We start from the raw sequence: 12,500 nt of genomic DNA on the forward strand, positions 1-12,500 counted from the left end.
TGTGTGTGTGTGTGTGTGTGTGTGTGTGTGTGTGTGTGTGTGTGTGTTGGGTCAACAGTGGCCAGAGATCAGGATATTCCACAGGAAGCTCTAAAGAAGCGTGTGCGCGCACACACACACACACACACACACACACACACACACACACACACACACACACACACACACACACACACACACACACACACACACACACAAACACACACACACTTTCTCCCTCTCTCTGTTACTCAAACACACAGTCTTTCCCATAATGTAGGAAGTCTGACTCCATTCAATTGTATATTCTTTCCCATTTCAATCCATAAATAGCAACTCCATCAGTTACACAAAAACAATTTATTAACCAGCAGAAAATATACACATATCCATACACCATCCATACATAATAACAACATACAACATACACACTCAACAGCATTCATATTTATAATACACACAATCAACATCCTTCATTTATCATATATCATATAACATATTTACAGAAATCATACAGAACAATATTTAACTCTTTGAAATATTTACAGAACATTTACAGATATATTTACACATATACACTCTCTGGGAAATGCTTATATCTTCCCAAACTCTCCCCCTGTTGACTATGAGCGTGTGTGTTTATTCTTGAGCTCATGATCCAGATAGACAACCCATGGATAACGCAAGGCTATGATTGGTCGGATGTATCCTAGCAACAGCGGATTGTAAAACAAACATACAGCTGCCAGTCAATCGATCGATTACCTTCAACTTCTGGTTGATTACCTTCTGGTTGATCACTTTGTCACTGGGAGTTAAAAAATGGAGGTGGGAAATCTATATTGTACCATCTAAATATTCAACGACTCAAACAGTTTATTACCTATTTCACGATTTTTTGACTTACGTTGTGTAAGCTCATGCTTAATGATCTCATGAGGAAAAAAACAATGCTCATCCTCTATTGAAAACGAGGACAGTGTACACAAGAGGGGTTTTATTCCTAATGTTGGTGACCCTGCGGTTCTTTGTGTGCTTGTGTGTGTGCGTGAGTGTGTGTGTGTGTGTGTGTGTGTGTGTGTGTGTGTTATGCCTTGGTGAGCGTGTATGATCCTTGTCGTTGTGTGTGTGTGTGTGTGTGTGTGTGTTATGCCTTGGTGAGTGTGTATGATCCTTGTCGTTGTGTGTGTGTGTGTGTGTGTGTGTGTGTGTGTGTGTGGTATCAGTGAGCAAGGTATGATCCTTGTCGTTGTGTGTGTGTGTGTGTGTGTTATGCCTTGGTGAGTGTGTATGATCGCTGTCGTTGTGTATGTGTGTGTGTGTGTGTGTGTGTGTGTGTGTTATGCCTTGGTGAGCGTGTATGATCCTTGTCGTTGTGTGTGTGTGTGTGTGTGTGTGTGTGTGTGTGTGTGTGTGTGTGTGTGTGTGTGTGTGTGTGTGTGTGTGTGTGTGTGTGTGTGTGTGTGTGTTATGCCTTGGTGAGTGTGTATGATCCTTGTTTTCGTGCGCGCATGATGTGGTTGATCAGCAGAGCAGCGCCGGCCAGACTGGCAACCATGACAACACCCACAGCCACCACCTCCATGCCAACTGTAGGGGGCGACCTAGAGCGCTCTAGGGGACGGACACACATACGCACACACACGCACACACACACACACACACACACAATTAGACACATGTAATTGTAAACACTTACAGTATTTCACACACACACACACACACACACACACACACACACACACACACACACGCACACACGCACACACACACACACGCACACACACACACACACACGCATTTGAAATTACTGCATTTTGAATAATCTTCCAGTTAGCTGTAACATAATATTGTTAGCACCCCCCCCCACACACACACACACACACACACCTACCGGTGACGATGATGGTGAAGACGTGTGTGTGATGTCCGAGCTGGTTGCTGACGTTGACGAGGTATTGTCCCGCGTCCTCCGGCGTCAGGTGCGAGAGGTGGAAGGTCCCGTTGGGCGAGGTCAGGAGCGTGTGGTTGTGTGTGAGGTTGTGAGGGTGTGTGTGTGAGTGTGTGTCGGGGTATGTGTGGTTGGGCAGCTTGCGGAGCGTGACGAGGGGGGGAGGGTAGCTGACGGAGCGGCAGCAGATGGTGACGTTGGAGCCCTCGGTCACCCGCGGAGACGGGAGCACCTCCACCACAGTGTCCCTAGGTGGCGCTATAGAGAGAATGAATAGCATTGTTGTTACCATGGGGTGGAAAGTGAACTCATTACATTTAGTGAATTTACTGTAATTGAGAACGTTTTACCTCCACCTTGGAGGTAATGTGATTATCCAAGATTGTTGTGTGCACGTTTGTTTGTTTGTTCAAGGTGTTTGTGTCTTTCTGTCCACCAGAGGGTGGAGATGCGCTCTGTGAGTGCTTTTCTAGTTATGAATAATAAGTATTTTACTTAAACGTACACTGTGCAGGAAAAGGTCAAAAAAGGTACTGTACTATGCTGCTCATTGAAACTGGGCTGCCTATTGCCAAATTTGATCTTTTCATGAAAGTTTACTAAGTAATAAATTAATATTTTCTAGTGCAGCGAAAAATGACTATTTCTGGAAATTCAAAATGGCGGACCATGGAGAAGATTCCCCTTTTCATGTATGAAAAGTGCAATTTTTCCAGTCATAATGAATACTTAGAATTTGATGGTGGTGGTAAGTATTCATAAAAAGTTAACATTAGTGAATGGGTAGCATGGATTCTGGAAATAACTGAAAATCTTACACAGTGTCCCTTTAACTACCTTTGAATCTACCCAGAGTACTGAGTAAAATCTGATTGACAGAGAAAAATGAAATGCAGGAAAAAAAGTGGTAGGCTGCCTAGCCTTGAAGGTTCCAGACCCAAACACAATGAAATCCAGACGCTGAAGTTTGAAGTAATGAGCTATCAGACCAATGGGCCGACCCTCGGCCCGCACAGCATTTTGAAGCTGCACGAAATTCCCTGACCAATCAGTCTGGCAAAGCTGGTTACTTGAAATTTATATCAGCCTCCCTTTTGGAGCGAATTAAAGTTGAGTATTTCACTTTCCCCAATAAGCCAGCGTAAAGAGTGGAGTGATTGATAGCCTCAAGAAGTAGCATTGAGAGGCATTTTATGGATGCAGTTTAAAGGCCCTTCTGAGAACACGGTTCTTTTTCTAACTTCGCTCGGTGTTTCACTATGGGATACGCTTGGGCGTGACCATCTATGGAAGCTCCAATGACATTACGTCTGTCAAAGACAGACAGTCGACGCAGTCGGGCTCCGCCCGCTTGGGGTGTCTACCCCCGTCGACACGCTGAGTCCAGCATTCTCGCTTTCTTCCCGTGAAGATCTACTACAAGCTCCTCGCACCTGCCAAGGCTGTGCTCGCTTAACCGTTCACAGACGGACCGTCCAGGACCCCGTCGCCGAACGCGACCGCGGCCGGTAAGTGCTATATTGTTTGCCTTCGTCAAGAAGTGCATTGAAGGTTTGCAGTTAAGTCAGCTTACTTTCCAACTCAAGTGAAGTGTCCGCGTCGTGGCGAACTTCAAGTTTAGCATGGCGGGCTACCTAACCCACCTAGCTACCTAACTTCAGCTTAGCCTGATTTAGCTACCTCTACCTCCACCGAGCACTCGGGTGCCGGTGATAACTTATTAATGGTAAGCTACACCGTACAACAGGGAGCGAGAACGCCTTACTCGCTACTCTGTTTGACTATTTTCATCTGTTTTCTGTTTGTAACCCACCGCATCTAAACCCACTCGGCGGGAAACAAGTTGCTAGCTTCGATCTGTAGCTACAAGTTTAGCATGGCGGGCTACCTAACCCACCTAGCTACCTAACTTCAGCTTAGCCTGATTTAGCTACCTCTACCTCCACCCAGCACTCGAGTGCCGGTGATAACTTATTAATGGTAAGCTACACCTTATAACAGGGAGCGAGAACGCCTCACTCGCTACTCTGTTTGACTATTTTAATCTGTTTTCTGTTGGTAACCCACCGCATGTAAACCCACTCGGCGGGAAACAAGTTGCTAGCTTCGATCTGTAGCTACCCCGCACGTGCGGCTAATCTGCTAACACTGGTGTTAACTGAAGTAATCACTTGTTATGACGAGTTCTTCGAGTAACACTACTCTCCTCTCTCTTTTATTCTGAAAGATGCTTCAGGCATTTCCCCCGCCATAGGGAAGAGTGAAAACAAAGAGTGAAGAGCCCGTTGCCTCCCGTGCCGGCGTCACGCAGCCCACCATGGCGGGCTGAGAATCCCAGGTCTGCATGGAACCCTACCATGCACATGCAACGGTTGCAGGCCGCCATACCTGCACCACTGCGTGGACAATACCAGAGGGAATTCGGGAGCGGAGGCTGAATGTGGTGATCGTCACTAACAGCCCCCATGCACAAGTCAGACTCAGTGGATACCATGCCACCCGAGGACGACCCCAGCTTAGGCTACCCCCTCTCACAGGGAGCAGGAGGATACCCAAGCATAAAGCACAATATCAGGGACATCACGTCGCTGCCCCCTCGACCCCAACAGGGTGGGCGACCTATCCTGCAGTAATCAAGGCCCCCCAGTGACCATGCTGACTCGGCGGCCCTCTGCTCAGGATGCAGGAGACAAGGAAAGGGACCAGCAACACTGCCCCCCAACCCCCCCTCCCTCCTCAAGTCCAACCTGGCCACCCCTCCCAGCAGTCCTGGCCTGTCTGAGAGATGGCCCCCTGTCACTGGAAGCCTCACAAGTATTCCAAATGTGCCCTAACCGACGGGCTGTGTCGACTATGTCCAACATCGCTCTCCCCTGCAAGAGAGACTGATAGGTGGGCGAGCCGGTCCGATTGCTCTCTGATGCTGTCACCAGGTCCAGACGGACACGGCAAAACAGACACTCAGGCATCATCTACACGATGCACCAAGGGCCCGGCGCTGTGCTGGTGAAGATGAGGGAGACAAGGTCTCGGCAGGCAGAAGGAGGATGCTCTCTGGGCGAGCCTGACACACAAGCCGCCCCCAGGCCCCAACCTCCCAGACAGGTCAACACTGCCAAGGTAGTCATCCTATGGAGAGAGAGGCCATAGCCTGCACCCTAAGGGCTAGAACGGTCAGAAGCTCAAGGTGCTTCAACCCAGAACAGAGGCCCAAACTGTCCAAACGGCCTACAGGACCCAGTGGCGGACCTGACAGCCCAGACTCACTTGTTCCCACGTCCTCGCCCACAGCGGAGAGGAAGATGGAGAAAAGGTTATGTCTTACAGGTGTTCAAAATCTGAAACTGCAGACAAAGTGTCACCAAGCACAAATCACACCCAATCTCAGTGTCCAGTAAATATACATTATTCGCACCTAGGCCGTGGGCCAAAGGCGAATCTGTTGATACAAAATAAACGCCAATGCTACACAGAGGGTAATTTCACCAAACTGTTCAGTATACCAAGGTGTTCAGTATACAAAGATCTTTATCTTCCTAGCAAGGGCCAGGAACGATTTGGTCAACACATAGATGCACATAATGCATGAGAGCGGTCTCATCTCACTAAGGTGTTAAGTAGACTAAGGTCATTCGCACCAAGGCAGGGCCAAGGGCGAATTTTATTAACACAATATACACACATTGTGTCTCACCAGACTAAAGTGTTAAGTAAACAAAGGTCATTCGCATCTAGGTAGGGGCCTAGTGCGAATTGTTTTAACACATAACAATGTTAACATGTTATAAACATGCACACTTTGCATCTCACCAGACTAAAGTGTTCAGTAAACAAGGGTCATTCGCATCTGGGCAAGAGCCAAGGGCGAAATTGTTACTACATAACTTACACAAGTAATGCAAAGCAGTAGCCTCTGTCTCACCAGACTAAACTGCTCAGTAAACAATTATCATTTGCATCCAGGCAGGGGCCAAGGGTGAAATTGTTAACATTATGCACACAGGGGATACTATCACAGTAGTCTCAGCAGTGTTAAGGGAACAAATATCCCTCGCACCCAGGCGAGGGGCAGATTTGGTAACACAAAAGTGGCTCCCCTTGCAGCCTAGGGGTAGCCTCAACAGACCAGTGTGCTTTAAAATAAATAAAGAATGCCATCCCCATCCATGCCTTGGGCCAAGGACGGAGTTGTTATTGAGAAGTCACACACGAGGTGTACAAGTACAATGTACTGACACCAGAAATCTCTATCAAAAATAAATACGGTACAAAAAAAAAAAAAAAGGGGTGCACCACTGTCATAACACCACCAGGGCGCACCATTTCCCCAGCGGAGACATAGCAGAGATCTCTCCGGTGACGCTACTAGTGTGCGTCACGTCACGGCTGCGTGGGTAACGTGACTAACGTCATATAAGAGCGACGGGTCATGCTCATCCATGACGTACAGTACACAAACGCAACACTACTTTATTCCACTGTAAGTGGATAAAGAACTTCTGTTGATCACAAAACCACCTAGGTTCAGTGGAACACTAATTTAAGGTCAGTAGACTGAGTTCTCGAGTTACGAACGAAGAGATCCCTTCTTTTCTACTCTAAGGAGCCGTCATGGGCTCTGTTCAACATACTGCGCGATCTCAGCTGGAAAGCGCATTTTACAGACCGTCTTATAAAAACAGGTATGCCACAATCGCATACATCTGACAACAAGGTGCTTTGTCAATCATATCATCGTCTCGATTTTGGGGTTGTCACAAGAGTTACAGCAGATGATCTTATCACAAGGCTGTAGCCTGTCTGAAATCAGAATGTGTATTATGAGTTTCGCCGCCACGGCAAAACATACAGCATCTCGCTGCCTCAACCGGCGATTGAGGACGGCGTTAGCCCCTCTGACAGGCTTGGGATCAGAATACTGTAATTAAGACAATTTCCCCTATTGCTCCCTCTCGAAGGAGTCAGCATTAGATTCCAGGACGGCGCTAAAGCATCGAGTGAATTTGGGTTCAACAAGTCACCGTTAGTAGTAGTCAGACAAGGTCTAGACTACAGTTGGTGTAACGGCATCCGCTATTACGGTAGCGAGAGGTGTCTCTCTATGATGAAGGGCTTTTACAGTAAAGCTTACAGTAAAGCTTACTGGCCACGTTGTTCATGCAGTGGTTTCACCATCGCACGTCCAGGGCGACCATATACATTAAGTGTTCTGGGCCCTGAAACATTTCCAAAACGATGTAGGTGGTTGAGGAAACTATTGATGGGTCACAGTTTCTGTTAAGTCTGCAGAACAGGGCCAAGGGGAACATCCTCTCTACTCTCAAACATCGGCTTGTGTGGAGCAGGGGTTGGTGCAGGTTTTTGCTATCTTTACACCTTGTAAGGAAACACACAGTGCCCTCTATTCCTCCTGGGCATAAAAGATGCACTAGATTGCTATGGGCAAAACACCCTGCTCTATGCATTCACACCAATAAGCATAATAACCCCCACACTGGTCAGAGTCAGGCAACAGAGCCTGCTACTGATTTTGTTGGCCCAATTATGTCACCCTATGGGGGCACGATTGTGTAAGGTTGTTCGGAGGGCCCTCAGGGGCCCCACCTCTACTGAGAGATCCTCTCAGACAAGAAGCGATATTTATAATTCACACCTACACAGGCTGGTCCGGTAGGCTCATTCTGTGAGAGGTAGAATTCAGACGCAGTCGCCCTCTCCCAGCAGTCACCGAGACTGTACTAGGGGCGACAGCAGCATACACACTTCATACTTGGTCATAAATGGCGTGTGTTCAAGGTATGGGGCACACGGAGACACTTCTCCCTAACGCCCTGTTGTTCAGCTTCTTAGCTTCCTACGGGATCTTTTACACAGGGTTAAAGTCTTTCCCAATAGGAAAGTTTACCTTGCTGCATTTTCAGCCAGCCACTTAAGTTTTGAGTACAAGCCAGCAGGGTAGTACTCCTTGGAGACTTAGTTCTGGTTAAGTTGAGCTACACGCTCACCCCTCCAAATCACTGGTTTGAAGTTTAGCTTGTCAAGACTGTTCTAATACAGCATTAACCACCATGAAATGAGTGAGTGAAGTAAACGCCTTCCTTGTGAGGCCCTCTTGGTTTACAATCTGACTCTGATTTGAAGAAGGTGCGTCTTCTCCCCATTATAGATTTGTGCCCAGAGCAGGACTTTCTTTAGATGTCGGAGAAAGGACCTGGATGCCCCGCACCCTGCCCCCTCACTCAGAGGAGGGTCAGGAGCTCAACTATGTGTGTCCTGTTAAAGCTCTGTGACTATACAGAATTTAGCAGAGTTCAACTTTTTGTGGCGGCCACACGCCATAAAGGACTACCACTGCCACGTCAGGGGTTGTCTCATTGGATTGTGAAAGCTACAGCGGTTGCCTATCAGAATAATGTCTCGCCGGCCCCTTAGGGACCTAAGAGCTTATGCATTAACAGGAATGGCCAATTCCAGGGCACTGTCCACGGGGTTGCCAATGGTAGGCCTGTGCAATGTAGCGAACAGGGCCCCAGGGTACACGTTCGCCCGCTTTCATGAGCTAGAGGTATCTGGCCGACACTTATCTCACGCTGTACTAGGTTCTGACTCCCCAGCAGCGATCTATACATTCTGACCGATGCTACTGTAATAAGGGCTTTACATAGCGTGCATTCCGGGAGTGGGCTATATCTCCCATAGTGAAACACCGAGCGAAGTTAGAAAAAGAACGTTAGGTTATGGCTATAACCCTCGGTTCTTTGATAACAGAGTGAGGTGTTTCACCTATTTTTCCCTCCTTGCACTAGTTGTTAGGTGGGGAAGAAACCGTTAAGAATGCTGGACTCAGCGTGTCGACGGGGGTAGACACCCCAAGCGGGCGGAGCCCGACTGCGTCGACTGTCTGTCTTTGACAGACGTAATGTCATTGGAGCTTCCATAGATGGTCACGCCCAAGCGTATCCCATAGTGAAACACCTCACTCTGTTATCAAAGAACCGAGGGTTATAGCCATAACCTAACGTTTTCAAGGCAGCTTTGCCAGACCAACACTCACAGAGCCTCGTACCGTAGCCACAATAGCCAGGTTATTGGATGATGGCTGGTGCCGAGACAGATAGAGGTCACAGAGGGCGCTATTTAATAAGAAGTTGATTTCTCTTGAGAAATGCTAAATGAAAGTAACTTTTACTCAAATTACATTTTTTAAAAGTAAAGTTTTTTTTACTTTTCTTCAAGTAGATTTTTAAGTCGGTACTTTTACTTTGAGTAGGATTAAAGTAAAGTAAAGATACTTTTACACACACACATACACACACACACACACACACACACACACACACACACACACACACACACACACACACACACAGAGACTACATCTACCCAAAGATCTACCCAAACACATACAACATAATAGTCATTCTATCATTTGCAGAAGTCACTCTGTCATTTGGAAAGCCCCCAAGAAGCCGCTCTGTGCTACTAGATTTTGGGGAAACTTTATTGCTTTCTCCACAGAGGAACCGTGTGCGCATGTGTGTGCGCGCGCGCGTGCAAGCCTTCACGAGTTACTGATGATTTAGCAGCTGCTTATAAATAACACACACAACCCCTCATGTGACAACCACTGCAGGCACCGTGTGACGTGTGTGTGTGTGTGTGTGTGTGTGTGTGTGTGTGTGTGTGTGTGTGTGTGTGTGTGTGTGCGTGTGTGAATGGCAAAGTCATGGTAAATTTACAAAACAAGAAATGTGAGAAGTTGGGCAACTTGAATGTGTGTGTGTGTGTGTGTGTGTGTGTGTGTGTGTGTGTGTGTGTGTGTGTGTGTGTGTGTGTGTGTGTGTGTGTGTGTGTGTTGATTGTGTGTGTCACAAGGAGAATGTTTGTTTGTGTGTGTGTGTGTGTGTGTGTGTGTGTGTGTGTGTGTGTGTGTGTGTGTGTGTGTGTGTGTGTGTGTGTGTGTGTGTGTGTGTGTGTGGACTGTACCTGTGACAGTAAGGTTGGTGCTGCTGCTCTGGTTGCCATAGAGATTGTGGGCATGGCAGGTGTATTGTCCTGATTGGTTGAGCTGTGCGTCCGTCAGAGTGAAGTCCAGCTGGCCCCGCCCCTCAGCCAGTAGCTCCTCCCCTCTCAGCAGACGCAGCTCTGCCATTGGCTGGCTGGAGGAGCGGCAGGAGAAGACGACTGACTCCCCCTCTCTGATTGGCTGTGAGGGGCTCAGCACCAGAGACGTGTTCCTTGGAGGACCTGAGGACACAGAGGTCAGATAGAGGTTATAGGTCAGGGGTCAAATAGAGGTTAACAGAAGTCAGACAGAGGTTAAATACAGGTAGGAGAGAGTCAGGTGAAATAGAAGTCAGATACAGAATAGAGGTCAGGTAGGGGTCAAAAAGAGACTAAATCGGCCCTACTGTGGTGCTAACGGTAGGTCTGCTACGCGGCTGACCCGAGTTCGATTCCGGCCCGGGTCCTTTGCCGACCCTTCCCCGTCTCTCTGTGCCCACTTGCTTCCTGTCCTGTCCAAATAAATTTCAATCAGGGGTGGAAAACCTTTTTCATTCGAGAGGCCCCTTCAAAATTCATACTGCTCCAAGGGCCGTACTATGAACACCAGGATTTCCCCCGGCACTTCAGGCCTATATTGAAGGACTATGCTAAAGGCCTTTCCAACAGACCCCACCTTCACTAGGTCCCCAGTAAATATATCCTTATTATATTGCAAGACACGGTGGGTGGTGCAAGATACGGTGAGCGTGTATAGTGGTGGTAGCGTTATAGTATAGTATACTCATGGTGGACGTGTATGGTGGTGGTGGTAGCGTTGCATTATAGTGCAGTATACTTACGGTGGACGTGTATGGTGGTGGTAGCGTTATAGTATAGTATACTTACGGTGGACGTGTATGGTGGTGGTAGCGTTATAGTATAGTACAGTGTAGTATACTTACGGTGGACGTGTATAGTGGTGGTAGCGTTATAGTATAGTGTAGTATACTTACGGTGGACGTGTATGGTGGTGGTAGCGTTATAGTATAGTACAGTGTAGTATACTTACGGTGGACGTGTATGGTGGTGGTAGCGTTATAGTATAGTGTAGTATAGTATACTTACGGTGGACGTGTATAGTGGTGGTAGCGTTATAGTACAGTGTAGTATAGTATACTTACGGTGGACGTGTATAGTGGTGGTAGCGTTGCATTATAGTGTAGTATACTTACGGTGGACGTGTATGGTGGTGGTAGCGTTATAGTGTAGTGTAGTATAGTATACTTACGGTGGACGTGTATGGTGGTGGTAGCGTTATAGTATAGTGTAGTATAGTATACTTACGGTGGACGTGTATGGTGGTGGTAGCGTTATAGTATAGTGTAGTATAGTATACTTAAGGTGGACGTGTATGGTGGTGGTAGCGTTATAGTATAGTATAGTGTAGTATACTTACGGTGGACGTGTATGGTGGTGGTAGCGTTGCATTATAGTATAGTGTAGTGTAGTATACTTACGGTGGACGTGTATAGTGGTGGTAGCGTTATAGTATAGTGTAGTATACTTACGGTGGACGTGTATGGTGGTGGTAGCGTTATAGTATAGTACAGTATACTTACGGTGGACGTGTATAGTGGTGGTAGCGTTATAGTATAGTATAGTGTAGTATACTTACGGTGGACGTGTATGGTGGTGGTAGCGTTATAGTATAGTGTAGTATAGTATACTTACGGTGGACGTGTATGGTGGTGGTAGCGTTATAGTATAGTATACTTACGGTGGACGTGTATAGTGGTGGTAGCGTTATAGTATAGTGTAGTATACTTACGGTGGACGTGTATAGTGGTGGTAGCGTTATAGTATAGCGTAGTATAGTATACTTACGGTGGACGTGTATGGTGGTGGTAGCGTTATAGTATAGCGTAGTATACTTACGGTGGACGTGTATAGTGGTGGTAGCGTTATAGTATAGTACAGTATACTTACGGTGGACGTGTATAGTGGTGGTAGCGTTATAGTATAGTATAGTGTAGTATACTTACGGTGGACGTGTATGGTGGTGGTAGCGTTGCATTATAGTGCAGTATACTTACGGTGGACGTGTATGGTGGTGGTAGCGTTATAGTATAGTATACTTACGGTGGACGTGTATAGTGGTGGTAGCGTTATAGTATAGCGTAGTATAGTATACTTACGGTGGACGTGTATGGTGGTGGTAGCGTTATAGTATAGCGTAGTATACTTACGGTGGACGTGTATGGTGGTGGTAGCGTTATAGTATAGTGTAGTATACTTACGGTGGACGTGTATAGTGGTGGTAGCGTTATAGTACAGTGTAGTATAGTATACTTACGGTGGACGTGTATAGTGGTGGTAGCGTTATAGTATAGTACAGTATACTTACGGTGGACGTGTATAGTGGTGGTAGCGTTATAGTATAGTGTAGTATAGTATACTTACGGTGGACGTGTATAGTGGTGGTAGCGTTGCATTATAGTGTAGTATACTTACGGTGGACGTGTATGGTGGTGGTAGCGTTATAGTATAGTATAGTGTAGTATACTTACGGTGGACGTGTATAGTG

General features: G+C 46.9%; 1 protein-coding gene across 1 annotated transcript in view; it reads right to left on the minus strand.

Moving 5' to 3' along the window:
- Nucleotides 1–331: 331 nt before the first annotated feature.
- The window catches only part of vcam1b (vascular cell adhesion molecule 1b), an 18,807-nt gene continuing 6,638 nt past the window's right edge, over nt 332–12,500 (minus strand). Inside the window, exons 8-10 of the mRNA XM_063200760.1 lie at nt 9,917–10,177; nt 1,874–2,188; nt 332–1,593 (exon numbers count right to left, since the gene is read on the minus strand). Coding sequence (XP_063056830.1) covers nt 1,448–1,593; nt 1,874–2,188; nt 9,917–10,177 — 722 coding nt within the window. The 3' untranslated portion in view covers nt 332–1,447. The remainder of the gene's footprint in view (nt 1,594–1,873; nt 2,189–9,916; nt 10,178–12,500) is intronic.

Source organism: Engraulis encrasicolus, chromosome 6 (assembly GCF_034702125.1).
Source record: "Engraulis encrasicolus isolate BLACKSEA-1 chromosome 6, IST_EnEncr_1.0, whole genome shotgun sequence".
In the NCBI taxonomy this organism is placed as follows: Eukaryota; Metazoa; Chordata; class Actinopteri; order Clupeiformes; family Engraulidae; genus Engraulis; species Engraulis encrasicolus.